Source organism: Cheilinus undulatus, linkage group 9, assembly GCF_018320785.1.
Source record: "Cheilinus undulatus linkage group 9, ASM1832078v1, whole genome shotgun sequence".
Classification (NCBI taxonomy): Eukaryota; Metazoa; Chordata; class Actinopteri; order Labriformes; family Labridae; genus Cheilinus; species Cheilinus undulatus.
Window position 1 is genome coordinate 3,946,782 of NC_054873.1, and position 20,150 is coordinate 3,966,931.

The window sequence follows — 20,150 nt, forward strand, 5'->3', positions numbered from 1 at the left end:
CTGACTAATATCAACACAGGGCATTTTTAGAACAGCAGCACTCTGTGGTCCCTCATAACACCAGGTTTGACATCATAAGATCCACATGTCATGGTACTAATAACAGCATTAAAACCAACTCAAAGGTCAAAGAAATAGACAGATAATAAGCAAAAATATTCAAATCAGTAGAAATTAGAAACACAGTACATGAATAAATTACAATGTTATAACTCACTAGAAAGAGAATTTCAAATGGCCAAATACTTAGTCATAATAAAACAAACCAAACAAAGACAAACACTCAGTAAATACAGACTCAGTGATCATAAACTCACCATTGAAACAGGATTGCATAAGAAAAACTGCACAGAAAGATCTCAGAGAGTCTGCAGACAATGTCAGACAGGAGAGGTGGAAACAGAGATCCATTTTTTAATAAACTGTCCAAGAAATGAAAGAGTTCCAGAAATTGATTTCCCTAAATCTGATGATATAATCCCTGGCTTTGCTGCCCTCCCCAGTAAGAGACAAATTCAAATCCTACTTGGAGAGGAAATTTCAACGGTAAAACTGTCAGCTGAGTATGTTACAGCATGTCACACAGCTAAACAAGTGCCTACGCAAGATATTATTATTTAGTATAAAACTGATTATTAATTCAGTGTTCTGTAAATATGTTTACACGCAAAAAATACATATATATTTATTGTTAAATGTATAACTCTGAATCAACAAAATGTAATAGTATACATGTAAATTCTATAGCTATTATTTTGCTTGTTTCTGTAATATAGTTGTAATTATTTTTAAAAATGCTGTTATTTTATCAATTGAATTTGTTTATTTTTCTTTGTAATGCTTTGGCAATAAAATGAAACATTTGTTCATGCCAATAAAGCACATTTGAGTTTGAGTATTAAAAGAAAATAATCTGTTATAGCTTTATTATAAAGACCCAACATTGTATTGTTTTACATGATTATAAATGTAAATTTGGACGTGGAATGATTCTAAATTGTTGTTCAGAAAATCAAATTTAATTTCTACTTAGTGTGACCAACAGGAGAGATGATCAGAGGAGCAGAGTTTTTACCATCATCATTTGAACCAGGACCAAATACTAGGTAGATTTTCTCAGTGAAGGAGCAGCCAGTAAAGGAGTAGATCAGAGCTGCAGCATCAACGTCATAAAAAGAGACCCGACCCTCCTCATAATCCACAAACACCCCCACCTTCTCAGTACCAGACTGCAGAGAGAGACAGACTGGTGGGCCAGCAAGAGCTTTGAACTCGTTTTCATTCCTCAACCATATCGTCCAGAAACCGTTCTTAGGAGAGAGTTTGATTTCTCCCTTCCTGTTGATCGACTCTCTGGCCACTCCCAGAGTCCAGTCAGTTTTCCCTTTAACCTGAACCTCATAGTAAAATCTGCCTGAAGAGAAACTCTGATTGGATAAGACATAAAAATACAGATCAAATCTCTCTGGTTTGTCTGGGAGATCTTGTTCCACATCATCATCATAAACTTGTTTCCCATCATCAGACAGGATCAGCCAGGGATTCGCTGTATCAGGATCTAGTGTCACATCCACCTCATACTGCTGGACTCTCTTCAGCTCCACCTCACAGATCAGCTTCTTCATCTGTTCACTGATGGTCTCCTCCAGCTGCTTCACAGCTCTCACCACAGTCCCCTCATATGAAGGTGGATGGACTCTGACTTCAGTCCAGTCCTTGGTGGGTGGAGCAGAGTTCAGAGACGTGAAGGTCTGGAGGAGTTGGAGGTGGTCTTCAGAGCGTGAGAGCTTCTCCACCTCAGCACATCTCTTCTCCAGCTCAGAGATTTCCTGTTCCAGCTCTCTGATGAAGCCTTCAGCCTGTTTCTTTGTCTTTTCCTGCTTCTCTTTGACTGAATCAATGAGCCCATTGAGATTTCTCTGCACAGTCTCTAACAGAATGGTGAAGACTCCAACACCTTCTGCTATCTCTCTGTCCGCGTTCTCATCACTGAGCTCCACTGAGTGTTTGAGCTCTTCAATCTTCACTCGTCTCTTCTGGATCATCTGCTGAATTTCAGTCTCTGTCTTCCCCAGCTCGGCCTTCTTTCCTTCATATTCTTCTCTCAGAGGAACAACATCATGAGTCTTGTGGTCTGTAACTGAGCACAGAACGCAGACACACCTCTGGTCGTTCTTACAGAACAGCTCCAGCAGTTTGTCGTGCTTCTCACACATCCTGTCTTCCAGGTTCTCCACAGGGTCCATCAGCTGATGTCTCTTCAGAACTGACACGGTCAGATGAGGCTCCAGGTGAGTCTCACAGTAAGAGACCAGACACACCAGGCAGGACTTCAGGGCCTTCACTTTGGTTCCAGTGCAGACGTCACAGGGAACTTCTCCTGGAAAGGAAACTACTCTGTCTAAGCTGCTGCTGCTGCTGGATTTCTGCTGAGCTGACTGTCTGAACTGAGCAGACATCTTCTTGAGGACAGTGTTGATCTTCAGCTTAGGTCGCCTGGAGAACATCTTATTACATTTTGGGCACCGATATCGGCCATTATCATCCCAGTGTTCAGTGATGCAGTTTTGACAGAAGTTGTGTCCACATGATAAGGTGACAGGATCAGTGAAGACATCCAGACAGATGGAGCACAGGAACTGATCTTCAGTCAGCAGACAGCTGGCAGCAGACATCTCTACAACCTGAGGAATTAAAGTGCATGTTTAAAATTGGAATAGTTTCTATTCCAAACAAAGTTCCTCTCTGAATATGGCGCATACGTGCGTCTATGCTGTCTATATGAGTTACCACTCTCTGTCTCCCTCCTTAGTGAGCTGCAGACTGTTAAATTATCATTTTATTAACATTCCACTTAAATATTTTATCATGACAATACACTCTAGTGATTAAACATCAGTATATGAGCTCATCGTGAAAACATTTGATACGTGCTACGTTGCAGGAAATATTATAGATTTACCGTATATTGATAATTGACCGATCAAAACATCATATAATCTCTTACATCCTAATAACTGATCAGCATGACAGTGAGAGATACACAGCATTCCACATTATTAAGCAAATGACATATTTCTCTTATTTTCCTTAATATTAATGCAAATGACAGAATATTTTTCAAGTCATCAGCTGTTAGAGCATAATTCAAATGTTTTTGAACAAACTTCATAATGATAACCATTATGTTTTTGAAAATAAAAACCTCAAAATGCACTGCTCCACATTATTAAGCAGGCCACAGGTTTCAGCAATATGGGAAAGAAAAAGGATCTCTCTGCTGCTGAAAAGTGTCAAATAGAGTAATGCCTTGGACAAGGAATGAAATCATCAGATGTTTCATGAAAAATTAATCGTGATCATCGTACTGTGAAGAAATTTGCGGCTGATTCAGAGAACAGACGGGTTTCTGCAGATAAAGGCATGTAGTGCCGCAAGATGTAATAATGTTGCATTATATAATAATGTAATACATTTTCCACCCATCATGTAATAACGCCGCATTTTCTAAGCCACTAAGCGGTTAGGGTCAGGGCAAGGTAGTAGGGTAGGTGTTTGGTCCAGAGCCCTGAAGGGGGGTTAGGTTTAGGCATAAGTCACTAAGTGGTTAGAGTTAGGGCAAGGTAGTTGAGTAGGGCATACCTTGTAGCCCACACTGTCCTATGGTTAGGGTTACTATATAATGCAGCATTATCACATAATGTGGCTTTACAAGGCATAATGAGGAAGGTTTCTGATGGACAAATTCATCAGATTAAGAGAGCAGATGCTAAAATGCCATTACAAAGTAGCAAACAGGTATTTAAAGCTGTTGGAGTCCTCCAGAGGCTTGCAGTCATGCATAAACCTACTATTCAGCCCCCCTAACCAATGCTCACAAGCAGAAATGGTTGCAGTGGGCCCAGAAATACATGAAGACTCATTTTCAAACAGTCTTGTTGACTGATGAGTGCTGGCAACCCTGGATGGTCCAGATGGAGGAGTAGTGGATGGTTGGTGGATAGCCACTATGTCCCAACACGGCTGTGACATCAGCAAGGAGGGGGCGGAGTCATGTTTTGGGCCAGATTCATGAGGAGAGAGCAGATAGGCCCTTTGGGGTCCCTGAAGGTGTGAAAATGACCTCAGCAAAATATATAGTTTCTGACTGACCATTTTCTTCCATGGTACAAAAAGAAGAACTGTGCCTTCTGTAGCAAAATGATCTTCATGCATGACAATGCACCATCTCATGCTGCAAAGAATCCCTCTGTGTCACTGGCTGCTATGGGCATAAAAGGAGAGAAACTCATGGTGCGGCCCCCATCCTCCCCTGACCTCAACCCTGTTGAGAACCTTTGGAGCATCCTCAAGCTAAAGATCTATGAGGGTGGGAGGCAGTTCACATCAAAACAGCAGCTCTGGGAGGATATTCTGACATCCTGCAAAGAAATTCAAGCAGAAACTCTCCAAAAACTCACAAGTTCAATGGATGCAAGAATAGTGAAGGTGATATCAAAGAAGGGCTCCTATGTTAACATGGAACGTGTCCTGTTCAGATGTTTTTGATTGAAATAGCTTTGATTTCAGTAAATATGACGTCCTAATACTGCAAATTCAACAAATGAACATTTTCAGTTCTTTACAACCTATAAAATGTTGTGCATAAAAATGTGGAACAGTGCATTTTTTTTTAGGTTTTTATTTCCAAAAACATAATGGTCATCATTATAAAGTTTGTTGAAAAACATTTGAATTATGCTCTAATGGCTGATGACTTGAAAAATACTCTGTCATTTGCATTAATATTTAGGAAAATAAGAAAAAAATGTCATTTGCTTAATAATGTGGAAAGCGGTGCAGAAGTAGACAAAAGCCAGGAATATAAAACTTCTACAGGAGTTAAAAAGGCTTCAGCTGATGAGAGTAAAGCTGTAAATTTCTCTGTTTCTATCATTTCATTTATTACAGTAAAGAGAGTTAAATCAGCTGACATCATCTTTCCCACATGTTAACTTAATGTAACACAGCCAGATCATGTATTATTTTAATAAACAATTATTAATAATTCTTAACATAAAATGGATGTCTATTTTGATGTAAATATGATGCTTTCAAGAATGAATCTGGCTAAAATGTTTTACAATGACACCAGGAAAGAGTTGGATCCCCTATAATGGACTGACAACAAAACAATTTAAGCCCTGATGTTTCGAACAGTGTGAAACGTTTCTATTTAATGTGTTGTTTTAATTCGTGCAGGTAGAAGTCCTTTAGGAGAACAAACTGTGATATGGTTGATAAACAGAGCTTGTATTTTGTCTCATCTATCATTAAGCTCTCTGCCTTTTTATATGAAACTGCAAACTTTAATGTCTGTTTTCACCTGAGGCCAAATTCTTGTAAGTTAGAATCCCACTTTACTCTTACATTTCAAGGATTTTAAATCCTTGAAATGTAAACCTTGACTATATTAAACAGGATTTCCAGACATCATAATTGTGCCTAGCTAAAGCTGAGAGTGCCTTGTGAATTGAATGAATGAATGAATGAATGGTGAAATTCATGACATAAACAGTGATTAGTAATCATTATAGTTATAGTCACTTGTAAAGATATTTTGGGTTGGAGAGGTGATGCTGTGGCGCTGTCATGTGTGTTAGAGGGAACATTGGGTTGAACAGGATTATTCAAAACAATAAAGATAATGTTGAGGTTGAGAAAATGAGTATTTATTTATTTCAGGCTAAAGAGGCTTTGCTGAGGTTATTTAAAAAGGTATCTTTTATTGTGTAAAAGTTTAAATTAAAGTAGTATTGTAGATTTCTATGGTCAAAGTTTCCTCCTCTAAATCATGGAGAATAGAGCTATACTGTTGTTTAACAATGAAAGTGAATTTATGGTCCCTGTTCTAGATGAGGAAGTTAACAATCACACAAATCAAACAAATGACAGTTAATGAAAAACACCGCTGTCAGCGTTGTCCCTGATTTTCACAACCACAGCATCACTAACTTCATGATGTTGACTTCTAGATTATTTTAATGAGTGCTGAACTGATACACCAGTGTGGTGCAGAACCATGACTGAAACAGTTCAGACTTCTGTCAAACACATTTTTCAACACTGGAATACAAATGTGCAGGAGTGCATGTACAAAATGACTCACTGACGTCCAGTGATCCCCAGGGAATGTGACAGCATTTACAATTTCAGGAGTTCACATTTGGTTGTTTTCTCTGTGTCTAAACCAGTTAAAGTTCATCATTAATACAATAATTTTCACTCTTCACTCCTTTCTCTCTCAGTCTCCTCATTAATAGACAAATCAGCTGTTCTGATTACTGGATACTGAGGGACACATTTCAGACTACAGCTGTGTTATTGATGACATGTTAAAGGGATACTGACATTAGACCCTACAGCAGTAGGAGCAGTGCTGCAATTAGAGAGGACAAATGACCGGCTGAACTTGAAGGAATTAAGTCAAGTTATTAGTGAACATTCTCAAATAAACTGTATTTATACTACTTTAAATAGACTAAAATGGCTATCTTACTTTACAATGTCCAATTTTTACAATAAAAAATTTGCAGAAAAAGCCAAACAGGAAGTTAAAAAAAGAAAAGTGACCAAAGCAAAATAACTAAGATGCTAAATTACATGATATTAGGAGTAAATGTGCTAAATCTGCCATGAAGGTTTTTAAACACAGACATGGTCGATACTGAAATGGTTAAATTAACGTCCTCTGTGATTATTATGATTTACCAGAGGTCATCAGGTAACACTAATCCTGTGTGAATACATTTTGGAAGTGATCAGGATCTTATTCTGGATCAAGAAGTTTTTTTATATTTCACTTTATTTCTTTGATTTCATCTTTTTGTAACAATGAGCTGCCTTAGCTCTGTATCAAGTTATCACTTATGAAAACCAAACATTTCCTCAAGTAGCAAAAGATGATCCTAGCTGTGTATTCAGTCTGATAAGAACAGTAGTTATATAGTTGAATAGTGCTGTTGTGTTTGTTAGTCAGTGTACTCACCAGTGTTTGTCAGGAACAGACGTAAAGCTTCTCCTCTTTTACTGTTGATCTGGAAGGAGCTTTGAGTTCCTCTGCTGAAAATACACTGACTTAGCTCTGGAACAAGACAACAGTTTAGTTTGGTTGATGTTTGTTCATCTGAACTGTCATCGTGACAACTACAATTATGTACAATTAAAAACAGGACAGACTGCAGTGACGCCCATTTAAGATATGAAAGACTTTACTGTCTGGCATCAATCCCTCAAACACTCCTTCACTGTTTCACAACATAATTTAACTCTATGAGACAGATGCTTACTGAGACATTAAAATGAGGTAAAACAACAGAAAAAAGACTTAAATCACTGGGTCACATGTTTGCTTCTCTTTGATTTTTAAAAGTTGGGGCGCAGATGGCCAAAGGTAAATGCGTTCCCTATATATACAGGCGGTTCGGGTTGAAGTCCAGTCTGTGGCTACACAGCACGAAAACCCCGATTCCCGGCCCAGTGGATTCACAAACTTCTCAGGGTAATTGACAATACTTGACAATCCCCGGGCTGAAACTTCCCCAGGTTTCCAGGGGCCGATCTAGAAAAATATTCCTGGGCTGGCACGAGGTTGGCAGGAGATTTTTTAGGGGTGGCAATCCATAGCAATGTGTATTTGTTGGTTCAATCACATTATCAATTGATATTTACATGGAAAGCCTCCAAATTAAGTTATGTTGACTCGGTAAAGTTTGGCTCCCTCATTATGGCACATAAGTAAATCTATTAATCAAAATATACAAGATAAAAGACAATAACTGAATGAATTATGACCAGATAACTAAATTATGCCGCTTTACAACAAAATACTACTTTTTACACTATTTCACCAGCACAGTGTACACAGAACACAGTGACTCTCCTCTGAATCACAGATTTTTTTTACTAAATCCCACTAAAAGCAAACACTTTAATTAGAATGAGTTTTCCCTTGTTTCTGATAAGTTCTGAGTGACTTTACTGTGGCTTTCATTTAATTTAACTGTAATGTATATATTTATATTAATAACGGTCTTCATCTTAACATTAAATGCTTGGTGTGTAAATGGCTGCTGTTTTCCCACTTACTGTCTGATTCCATTGCCTGTAGCATGAGCTTCTTAAGACTGGAATCCAAACAGATTTCTGCAACAAGATTCAAAGTTTTCAGTAAATAAGAGCTTTCTTTGTGAGCTGAATGGGATTGTTAAGCCTTTAAATGGTTGTACATCCAGGGGCCATTTTAAGAAAGTGATTCAACAAAATTATGAGAGTGATGGAGTATCGAAGCCACATAGCAAAATAAAAATGTTGACATTAAAGTTGTAATATTGAAAGAATAAAGAAATATATTTATGGGAATGAAGACCTAAATGTTTTAGATTAAAGTGGTGAATTTACAAGGTTGAAACTATACATTATGACATTATGAGATGTCAAGATACATATGAGTAAAGTTTGAATACAAGTTCATGGTCAGATGTTTTATTTTGAAGCCTTCATATATTCAGGCTACATGCTATATATTTAGGCATTTGCTTTCAAATGAGTCTTGAAATCATTTACAGACAGTATGAACATGTTCTATGATCCAATTTTAGTTACAACGAAACCTACATGGTAATTTTCAGCTTATTTGAACTTTGAAGCATGTTAACATTGGACAATCAGAATAAAACATCGTCATGAGAGAGATTTGCAAATTGACATTAAGATTAACTTGCCTGCTTCAGCCTGTTTTTCTCTCTAAACGGGCCTCTACTCAGTGACATCTTACATTTGAGCATGCATGAAAAACCTCAGTAAGTGTTCCTACATTAAACAGACCTGACGCCAGACCTAGCTAACATTACATACAAACCAGGAAAGTGCTGTTGATTGCGTTTTCCAATAAGATTTATAAAAGTATCACAACACCATTAGCCATGCACTTTTTAGGATTATTGTTATATTGCAGATGAATAGGCAATAGAAATAGTTGGAACAAGCTAATGACAGACAAAAATCGCTCTATTGCCATCGCGGTAGAGGCAAATAAAACGTCACATTTAAGTTAACTTACTATGAAATGGAATATTTCTCCACATTTTCTAGCCAGAGCTGCAAATGGGGTGAGGTGGCGTCATGGCGGGCGAGAGCTTGGTTTGTGAAAATAAAATTAATAGAGCTCAGAAACTGAAAATACAAACCAGTTCACAGACGAATAAAGGCTTATAGCTAACATTGTCAACGGCAAAGGGAACATTAACGGCTTATTCAAAGTACGAGCATTCATTGGGGTTACTTCCAGCACACCGCAGGTCATCAAACTCACCTTCCTGCAGCTTTTTCTGTCGCTTTGTTGGTCTTGCTGTGGAGCCGCTTCCTGTAACGAAGGATGACATTTATCAGTTACTTTAGTTGAAAAGATAAACACATGCTAACCAACCATAATCACCTACAATCACGCGCCACGATACGCTGAATGTTTAGCACATTTCAGGCAGAGGGAGCCTAAAAGGCTAAACAACACGGACCATGTCCCGCAGGGCAAAAAACACACAGACGTGAACTTAACCAGCTAACTGCTAGCATTGCTTTTTGATCTTTAATCAGTCACAGGTACAGTCTCAAGAAAACAGAAAAAGAATCACGGCTGTGTTACCCGATGCTAGGAAGCTGAATAAACCAGACACAAACACAACAGAACCCTTATTTACCTTTAGCGGTGATCACTGGTTAGCTTCAACATAGCTCCATTAGCGCTGCGCTGCTCCTCTTGGCTACAAATGAGCGTCCATGTTTCTCTTTTCCGTCACTTTCTTGCGATCAGGGACAGAAAATGTTACACATCCCACTCGTTTGGTCGATAAATGCAGCAGTAAATAAAGCTAATACTCAACATTTTCTTAAAATGGCCCCACTCTGTCTACAGACAGCGACTCGCTTTGACTACTGCTTTGAACAGAAAACACGTGCAACAAAGCATTGTGGGAAATGGTGTTTTAGGTGTAAACTTTAAGCCTACGGTAAATGACATTAAAGACTACGTTTACAGTATACCACCTCGTCCCTCACGCTACTTCTTCTTCTTCTTCTTCTCTGGTGTTTTCCGCTCTTCCCATTTTCTCCAACTTATCATCCCTCACACACCAACTGACCTCTCTGATTTGGATTTTTTCCCCTTCTTTTGTATGGGAATAAGGTTTCTATTTAATCAGTAATGGATGTATGAAATGTGACACATTACATTTTATGAGTGGTAAAATAATAAAGTCTATTTATAGTATGTTAACTTGCTGCCTTTAAAAAAAAAAATTTCATGTTGAAATTTCACAAAAGTTACTGTCATCCCTGGAGATAACCCAAAAAATGATTAGGGTTTTGGGACAACCCTGACACTGGACCTATATATCTAATTATTTACCTCAAAACAGGCTGTAAACATTTAGCCATGTTCATATGAGGCTATATCGCTCATTTTGTCCAACAGAGATTGCTGTCCTGTCTTTCCTTTAAAGGGAAAAAATAAGCACATATTTTATTCATTTTGTGTTGTGAGCACACGAGGAAATATGGTTTATATTACTGAAAGACAGCATGTTCACCATCAGGTTGACCAGCTAGTAAAATATACATAATGATTAGACCTAGTAAACTAACTTTAAAAACTACACTAGACACACACAGGAATATTCCAACAGAGACACACACACACACACACCCACACACACACACACAGGCACACTCACAAAGAGAGCAAATAGCCATGTGATTTGCATTTGTGTAGATAAGAGCTATGCCATTTACAAAATACTACCCAGGCACAGGGAAAGAAGGGGGGGCCTTTCTCAGCTTGAAACTGCAACTCTACGTCTGTTTCTGGCATTTTCTGGCAGTTTTCGGGGCTTGCCGTGAATTTCCGTGAAAAGTTCAAACGTCTTGAGGTTCCCTGGAAAGTCACGGGGCCGGGAATTGTTGGGAATCTCTCTTTTCATCATAGACTGTAGAAAGAATTGGACAAACCCCGTGTGACGTCAGTCGTCTGCTTACAATAGGCGGAGTAAAACTGCTCTTGAAGCCAATCCGTGGATGCTTTCATATTGAAATCGCGGTCTCAACCAAACTTTGGATCAACCTAACGGCCCGCCCACTAAGTGTGACTTCCTGTCAGCCTGCTAGCTAGCATTCTGGTTGACAGAAACGGAGCCTCTGCCTGCCGAGCTATCTGCCAATCAAATGAGACGCGCCAATCACTGTGAAGTGAGGTTTATCCTTAATATAATCCAAATGATCGTGGTACAAAAAAATTCACCCCTGTACAGTGGGAGCACAATAAGACACTAGCTAATGAGACACGTTTGGTGTTTTGAACCAGGCTGTAAACCAGTTTATTTCTAGTGTCAAAACCGGCTGTTTAACATGTGTGCCGACGGGACTTCTGGTTTTCCTGCAGCCAGCCTCAAGTGGACAGTCGCGGTATAGCAATTTTTTGCACTTCCGCATTGGCTTTATTTTTTAGGACCGGAGGATGCCGCTTGCTTTTCATGCAGTGATGCTTTTTCTGACTAAAGGAGCCTGGCGACACCCAGTGGACATTAATACAAATGTAGCCCTATGTAATTTAAGTTACTCCTAAAACATTTAAAACCACAGGTTTTCTGCTCAAAGAAAATAAAAATATATATATGTTCATAAAAAGTCTTTAAAAAGAAGTGTTTTAATGTTATAAACATGTCCCTTTAAGTAGTTTGTTTGCAATTTACTTAGAGAACATGAGGTGAAAACAGAGTGCAATCTACGCTGTTTTATTTCCATGCATCTGATTTGTTGTTAATGACTTCTGTCAAGTTTTCTGTTTACTGATTGGCTGTGGGGGTGGGACTTAGGCAGGAGAACTGGTCTGTGTGAAAAAGAGAGAGAGAGAAGCTAGCGAGAAGTCCGCGGTAGCAGAAGAAAAACGATAAAGAAAAAAGATAAGTAACCAAAGAAAAAGTTTTTATTTTAGTCCAGCTCAGTTAAAGAGACTTTGTAAGTGTTTCCATCAGCTGCAGTGGTGAAACACGGACTTGCAAAGTGATTTTGGACTGTGGTGTGTGTGAGTCGCAGCAAGCTGCTCAACTTAGACGTCGTGGAAAGAGAAGATTTTTCCCCTCATTGTCTGCCGCCATAGTTGTTTTCCAGGACAGTAACCATCCCTTCAGCCCGGAGGAGTTTGGGTTTGTTTTTTTTTTTTTGTGTGTTGTTGGACTTTCTGGAAGGAGTGCAGCGGCCTGCTGAGCTCGGAGAGGTCTTGAGTGGGAAGAAGATTTCCGCCGCCGAGGGTCCCTGGTCGTCCTGCCTGCCGACAGTCTGCCATCCAGTCGCCATCCGCTGATCATCATCCCGCCCGCGTACCACTCCAGGACCGAGGTGCACTTCTTTAGATTCTTATTGCCTGAACTAAGGACACTGTGAGTACTTACCTGCTTCTACAAACTAAAGTGCATCGGATTCAGCTACATATGGCCGCAACGCTCGCCATCTCCAATCAGGCCTGCAACGTTTTATTTTATCATTTTATTTTCTTATTGCCGGCTGGTGTGTGTGAGTGTGTGTGGGCCCACAAGGTTATTTACCATTACTTAAAGTTACTACAAGAGCTCTTTAAGGTGGTTTAATAATATTCTTTGGTTAATCTTAAAGACGCTAAGCTTTTATTTAAGGTAAACCTTTAGAATTAAGGTAATTTACACTCAGTGATAAAAGGAAACTTTACAAGGTTAAAGGAACGTTTTACCAAATTCATAAGAACTGGTTTTGAGAAATGTCAAGAAACTAAAGGTAAAGAGTTAATTTCATTGCCACTCTACTATTATTTTATTTCATTTATTTTTTTCCTTTTTGTATTAATAAATTGTGAATTTAATTCATAAAGACATAGTTGTCTAGTGATTACTTTTAACTATAGGTACCTTAAGTAAGAGAGCATTACAGAAGCTATAAAGCCAGCTTTAAGGTTCAGCTTTAAGAGACAGAGTAACACAGGTGAGTGTGCAAGGAAAAAGGGTTAACTAACTTCATAAAGGGAATTAAAGTTGACGAACCTAGGGCGCTACCTAGTGGACAAGGTAACAGAAAGCGCTACACAAACTACATCAGGAACAACATTACATTTTAAACAGGAACTGTTGCATCTATGGGGTTACAGAATGCTCCCTGAATAGTTTACCTTCAAGTTCTGATTTCCCTGATCTAAATCTAGGAATTTTTGGATGTTTTGGGAAGGAAAACTGGACAACAATATCTTTAAAACCATGTTATTGGACAGCAGCATGAATGATCTGTTTTTGTACCGTCAAGAAAAAGACGTCCAACATTAAAGACAAATGATATTTGTAAAAAGATCAAAGTCAAGATTTCAAATCATGGTCATTAGACAGCAAAAAGTTGATTATCTCCTTTATTTCAAATGTCAAACATAGCAGTCAGGTTGTCTCATTTACAGACTGATCTTCAGTTATTGGTGCCAGTATGAAACACTTGACATATTAACATCCATCAAAGAATCAAAATGTTTGACATTCAGCAGACAGACATTTCAGATATGTGTTCATGCTGTTTGTTTCTGAGTACATGGTTTTTGGAGGATTTAACAGACAGAAAGGCACTAAAACAGTTATCAGAATTGATTAGGTCAGACTGGATTACTTTGATTAATGCGGGAAAATTGGTTAGACTTGATAGAGAGGAATAATGTGACATTAAAAAAGAAAAGAAAACAGATCTTTGGATCTAAAGCCAAAGATCCAACAATGTATGCATGATCATATTTTTCTTTCTTATCTACTCAGTCTGACTGACAGGAGAGATGATCAGAGAAGCAGAGTTTTTACCATCATTGATCGAAAAGGGATTAAAATACGGGTAGATTTTCTCAGTGAAGGAGCAGCCAGTAAAGGAGTAGATCAGAGCTGCAGCATCAACGTCATAAAAGGAGACCAGACCCTCCTCATAATCCACAAACACCCCCACCTTCTCAGGACCAGACTGCAGACAGAGACAGACTGATGGACCAGCACAAGCTTTGTACTCATTTTCATTCCTTAAAACGATTGTCCAGTAACCATTCTGAGGAGACCGCATGATTTCTCCCTTCCTGTTGATCGACTCTCTGGCCACTCCCAAAGCCCAGCCAGTCTTCCTTTTAACCTGAACCTCGTAGTAAAATCTGCCTGAAGAGAAACTCTGCTTGGATAAAACATTTCCACACAGATCAAATCTCTCTGGATTGTCTGGGAGATTCTTTCTAACATTACCATATTTGACTTTTTTCCCATCATCAGACAGGATGAGTTCAGGATGTGCTGTATCAGGATCTAGTGTCACATCCACCTCATACTGCTGGACTCTCTTCAGCTCGGTCTCAAACAGCTTCTTCATCTGTTCACTGATGGTCTCCTCCAGCTGCTTCACAGCTCTCACCACAGTCCCCTCATATGAAGGTGGATGGACTCTAACTTCAGTCCAGTCCTTGGTGGGTGGAGCAGCGTTCAGAGACGTGAAGTTCTGGAGGAGTTGGAGGTGGTCTTCAGAGCGTGAGAGCTGCTCCACCTCAGCACGTCTCTTCTCCAGCTCAGAGATTTCCTGTTCCAGCTCTCTGATGAAGCCTTCAGCCTGTTTCTCCGTCTCTCTCTGCTTCTCTTTGATGCTGTTGATGAGCTCAGCCTGGCGTCTCTCTACAGATTCTTTCAGAGCGCTGAAGACTCCAACACCTTCTGCTATCTCTCTGTCTGCGTTCTCATCACTGAGCTCCACTGAGTGTTTGAGCTCTTCAATCTTCACTCGTTTCTTCTGGATCATCTGCTGAATTTCAGCCTCTGTCTTCCCCAGCCCGGCCTTCTTTTCCTCATATTCTTCTTCCAGAGGAACAACATCATGAGTCTTGTGGTCTGTATAGGTGCAAATCACACAGACACACCTCTGGTCGTTCTTACAGAACAGCTCCAGCAGTTTGTCGTGGTTCTCACACATCCTGTCTTCCAGGTTCTCCACAGGGTCAATCAGCTGATGTTTCTGCAGACGTGACATGGTCCAATGAGGCTCCAGGTGAGTCTCACAGTAAGAGACCAGACACACCAGGCAGGACTTCAGGGCCTTCACTTTGGTTCCAGTGCAGACGCCACAGGGAACTTCTCCTGGTTTGGAAACTTGTCTCTCTGAGCTGCTGCTGCTGGATTTCTGCTGAGCTGACTGTCTGAACTGAGCAGACATCTCCTTGATGAAAATATTAACATGTAGTTCTGGTCTTGTGTTGAAGACCTTCTTACAGTTGGGACACTGACAGGAGACATTACTATCCCAGTGTTTAGTGATGCAGTTTTGACAGAAGTTGTGTCCGCATGATAAGGCGACAGGATCAGTGAAGACATCCAGACAGATGGAGCACAGGAACTGATCTTCAGTCAGCAGACAGCTGGCAGCAGACATCTCTACAACCTGAGGACAAAAATGGGAAATTTAACAAATTAGAAATAAAAGAATTTTTAAATTTTATTCATCATTCACACTTGGTTATTTTGAATATTAGGACTGTATTATGGATTCTGTAGACTTTTCAAACTGAAAATTACAGAACTGATTGAGATAAAGTAGCAGTTTTCATTTTCATAAAGGTTGGGCTCAAGGATGTTTTCCTAAACCTCCTGGAAAGTTGTACCCTTATACGGGGTTGGAAATATACACTCTTAGGCTCAGCAGGTTCCAGAGGTTACCCACTGGTTCCACCATTGATCCAAAAAGTATTAAAGAAAGCAAGGAGTTCTCCATGGCAGAGCTGAGTCTAGGAGAGGTGGTGACTGAAGATGACCTGAAGCTGCCAACGACAGAGGCTGGATTCAGGTCCGCCCAGGAAACCTGAAACCTTGGCAACAAAGAGAACTGTAGCCATTGACTGTCTGACTCTGGATTGGATCATGGATGAATAACAAAATCAACTGGATATAACAGATCTGTTTTATAAGTCTACAATGGCAGTCTCTAACTATGACCTAACAGCTCTCACAACAGCCTGTGCCCTGTGGACTCATGTTGTTCATCCATTCAGCTGTCCTGAAGTGTTCCATCCGGAACAAGGACCAGATTAACTATGCCACATATAGGGCTGTCCAAAACAGTTCCCTATCATCCAGTGAGGAATGGAACATATGGGAGGTTTGAAGGTACCTTCCTGAATCGTCTTGGCACACTGGAAATGAAGAAGTACAACAGTTTAGTGGATTTTTTATCCAGGTTAGCCCAAGGATACCAATTCTATTGCTGGGTCCACAGGACCTGCACTGGTCTTTCTCATGTTCAGTTAGCACTTAGCATTCCTTAAGACACAGTAACTGGAGCTGTGGGACCTGCCATGCCAAGTAATCCAATAGACTGGTGTGGAGTTGATCAATATCACAAATGAATCAGTCCTGCAGACATGTGACTACATGTCTAGTCAGATGAAGACAGACCAGAGTCTTGAGGAGTCTTTTACTGAGCTAAGAGGCAAGCTGCACCCCTTTCACACTATTGAATGCTACCTGCTGAGGTAACATGGGGCAGTACGTATGACTTCAGCGGCCCGGCGCTCCATCAATAGCAGCAAAACAAATTACTACACTTACACCAGAACTGACAGCATGCCCAAAGAGTTTAAATCTTTCCTGATGAAGATCATCCGGAGAACGGGGCACTTCGAGACTGACAGGAGGAGGACGTGGAGCAGCATGACACCTACAGTCAGGTGGGGAGGAGACAGAGACGGCATTGTGCAAGAAGGCGAAAGTGGAGCAAGCTGGGCTGCAGGCTAGGCTAAGAGCGGCCCCACACAAACCCGCCGTTCTGAACATCTTCCTCCCGGGTGCCACTCCCTCACCAACAGGATGGATGACGTGAGGCTGCGGATTCAAACCACCGCTTGGACCACTGTGTTTGCTGCTGCAAAGGAGACTGCAAAACGTAATTTCGTTGCATTTTTACAATGCAATGACAATAAATGACCATCTATCTATCATCTATCATCTTAACAGCCAAACTGGTACTAAAATAGAGATATTTGGGGACTAAAATGAACAGCTCCTTTCACTAAGCTGAGCATAATGATCTAGGTCTCTAAAAAGAGACCATCGCAACAGGTGAGGCTGGATGGAGATTAGCTGTTCAAAGATCAGGGTTTACTGAGCCAAACTCTGACAAACTGTACTGAACAGAACCACACCGCTTGGTGGACCTGGACCATATGTGAGCACTGTCTGACTCCATCCCTCCAGATATTAGACAACAGCTTTCAATCCATGTCTACCACTGATTCTCCATGAGGGTTTCAGAATTTTTGCATGAATGTGTAAAACTTTCCAGACTCAAAAGCAGCTAAACCCCCTTCTACCTTCGCATATTGAAATGTTGTCAGAGCCATGAACAGTACGAAAATGTTGACATTTTGAGAGCGCTTCTCTAAGCAGAAACCACTTCCTGTGCCCCATATAGACTTCTTTGCTGTCGTGATGTCATTTTCAACCAACCAATAGTCTGCTGCTGATTTTTACTTTTCTCTGTTATTTGCTGCTTGTGTAACTTTTATATAAAAGAACTTTCTCACTCAAGGTTTAGAGGTTACACTGAATATCAGCACTGAAATGAATCTATCTAGATAATGTGTGATATTATTTCAGTATAAATCAATCTAGCATACTCCTAAAGATAAACCAACTTTGACATGAATATAAACTTGAACAGCTAAGACCTAACATTATCTGTAGCTGCAGAAACATACAGTCAGTGGTTTGTACCAGTTGTTAAAGTCAGTAAAAACATCAGTTATGCTTTAAAAAAGCTCAAACTACAGAAACAGGAACAGACAGAGAAAAATATAAAAGTTCTGGATTCTTACAGAGGTCTCAAATAGTGGGGGTAAATAATTTTAAGTCATAAAAGCAAACTTATTTGGTGTCTCTAGCTGAAAGAATGAGAAAAATACACATTTATTTTTAACCTTAACAATCCCATTGATAACTATAGGGACAAACCAGAGTGTCTTTGACAGATAATAACTTTATGTTTATATCATTTACAAGTTTAAGATGGAGACACATTTCACCGTTAGACCCTATACTTCTCTCTAATTTAGCATTGATCACTGTCAGATGTATTGATCATGAGTAAAACACAGCAGAGGGAAAAAGTGGAACAGCCAACCCCGGTCTCCCCTACTCTCCACTCCCTCCTGAACTCTCACTGAGAGACTGTCTAAGCTAGGCTAGTTAGCCTGTAGTAAAACTGCTCTATCTGGTTTGTTCTCTTCATGGTGACTAAATAAAGCCTCTGCTTTCTACTAAACAAAGTCAATCAGTGAGATTTGTCACGTTCAAACTAGTTTCTAAGTTGGAGGAAAGAGCTGTAAAAGAGTGTAAAGTAGCTAAAGATGATCCTAGCTGTGTATTCAGTCTGATAAGAACTAGTCTGAGTTCAGTCTCTCTTCTTCAGCTTTGACTTGTGTTTAGTGCTGGACTTCAAACAACATTTAGTCTGAATAGTTAGTGTTGTTGTGTTTGTTAGTCAGTGTACTCACCAGTGTTTGTCTTCAGTTGAATTAGTCTTCAGAGAGAAACAGAGAGACGTCTCCTCTCCTGCAGCTCTGCCAACACTCTGACTAACTTTCACTTTCATTTCAGGAACAAACAGACGTTAAAGCTTCTCCTCTTTCACTGCTGCTCCTCCTCTCACTGTTGATCTGAAGGAGATTTGATTTCCTCTAAAAATTAAACTGACTTAACTCTGGAACATGAGGTTTACTTTCTGTTGCTTTTTTTCAACAATATCAGTAAAAATGTGAAGTGAAACTTATTTTATTTATTTACATTGATCCTAGTTATTTGTTACCTCAGTGTAATGGAAATGTTTTAGTTTTATAAATATTCCTTTGTTAAATGTGATGATATTTTTGTCACAGCTATCCTGAACTCAGAGAGCAATCAGACTGGAGTTTCCTGTCTTTTTAATTTCCTGTGTTTCAGTGTAAACAGTTGTGTTTGTGTGGTACACTTTAAAATGTAAGGACACTTCCATCTCCTGTATTTTCAGTTGAATTATTCCTTTAATCTTAAAATTCTTTAATTCAATTCATCTGCTGTTTACAGAAGTAAAGCTTTAATTTTAGGTACTGAAAACCAAAATGGTTATTTTATCCACATTTTACATGTGAAGGAATCTTAGTTCATGAGAAGAATGAAGGGGGGAACTAATGAGCCTAGGTGTGTTGCGCCCGGGTTACCTTCTGTGAGGGACCGCCCCTTCTCAGAGGAAATTCGGGGAGAGAAATGCATGGTTCGGGTCTTCATTCCTCTGAACTTTTCACCTGTGTTTTTCAGGAATTGAGAGGCGCTGAACCAAACCATTTGTTACAGTGGTTACTACCTTTCAAACACGTAACATTTGCACGTATATAATTGTTGCAGCCAAGGACACAGGTAGACACTGATAGAAGTTTCTCTGCTTTTCTTCCTCATTTTGAACAGAACAAGACAACAAAGTCTCTGTAACTTTCCATCAGTGTCTTGCTGCTTACACGCAGAGCACTCGTAATAACGGCAGGGTCTTCTTCTACTCAACTCTGTATCAGTCTGAGCTTTGCTCGCTGATGACACCTGGTGGCCAAAACTGTAAAGCACACCCGAAGCTTAAACCGCATCACAGCTGAGAGAAACAAATGAATGTTGACGGTTTAAACATGAACTAAAATATTCTACAACCTCTGTAAATAAATTCAAGTTCATTACTCAATCAATTTCACTAAAATAGTTAAGGGGGGGTCCTGGGGTCCCTCATGTTAACTCAGGTCAAGAATAAAAATAAACATTTTAACTGACCTTAGGCTCTAACATGATCATGATGTGAAACTAATCAAAAATAAATACATGAGTGGAAAATGTGTGTTTTCTATGAATGAAACAGTGTTAATTTTGGCAGCTATTTTTTGTTTTTAGTCTGAGTTTTAGTCTTTAAAAGAAATGTATTTTAGTTTTAGTCACATTTTAGTCATCTCTACCCTTTTTAGTTTTAGTCTAGTTTTAGTTCATAAAAAGTCCTCACATTTTAGTCTTCACTTTGAATCCAAGTGT

At 39.6% G+C, this 20,150-nt stretch overlaps 2 protein-coding genes across 6 annotated transcripts; both read right to left on the reverse strand.

Moving 5' to 3' along the window:
• Nucleotides 1-1,025: 1,025 nt before the first annotated feature.
• On the reverse strand, nucleotides 1,026-2,677 carry LOC121515278 (E3 ubiquitin-protein ligase TRIM21-like). 4 transcript variants are annotated; one of them, XM_041795969.1, is made up of 2 exons: nucleotides 2,449-2,677; nucleotides 1,026-2,409 (listed from the first exon to the last, which is right to left on the reverse strand). In XM_041795969.1, exons 1-2 carry the CDS (start codon nucleotides 2,673-2,675, stop codon nucleotides 1,026-1,028), a joined length of 1,611 nt encoding a protein of 536 aa, XP_041651903.1. In that variant the 5' UTR covers nucleotides 2,676-2,677. The 4 variants fall into 4 exon arrangements, with proteins under 4 accessions (XP_041651903.1, XP_041651902.1, XP_041651904.1 ...); XM_041795968.1 differs by having other exon boundaries at nucleotides 1,026-2,380; nucleotides 2,420-2,677; XM_041795970.1 differs by having other exon boundaries at nucleotides 1,026-1,885; nucleotides 1,991-2,677.
• A 10,783-nt stretch (nucleotides 2,678-13,460) lies between these two features.
• On the reverse strand, nucleotides 13,461-18,699 carry LOC121514562 (zinc finger protein RFP-like). Of its 2 annotated transcripts, XM_041794714.1 has the most exons (4): nucleotides 18,602-18,699; nucleotides 17,252-17,263; nucleotides 16,506-16,527; nucleotides 13,461-15,495 (listed from the first exon to the last, which is right to left on the reverse strand). In XM_041794714.1, exons 1-4 carry the CDS (start codon nucleotides 18,697-18,699, stop codon nucleotides 13,843-13,845), a joined length of 1,785 nt encoding a protein of 594 aa, XP_041650648.1. In that variant the 3' UTR covers nucleotides 13,461-13,842. The 2 variants fall into 2 exon arrangements, with proteins under 2 accessions (XP_041650648.1, XP_041650647.1); XM_041794713.1 differs by lacking the exons at nucleotides 16,506-16,527; nucleotides 17,252-17,263 and having other exon boundaries at nucleotides 18,602-18,683.
• Nucleotides 18,700-20,150: the final 1,451 nt, after the last annotated feature.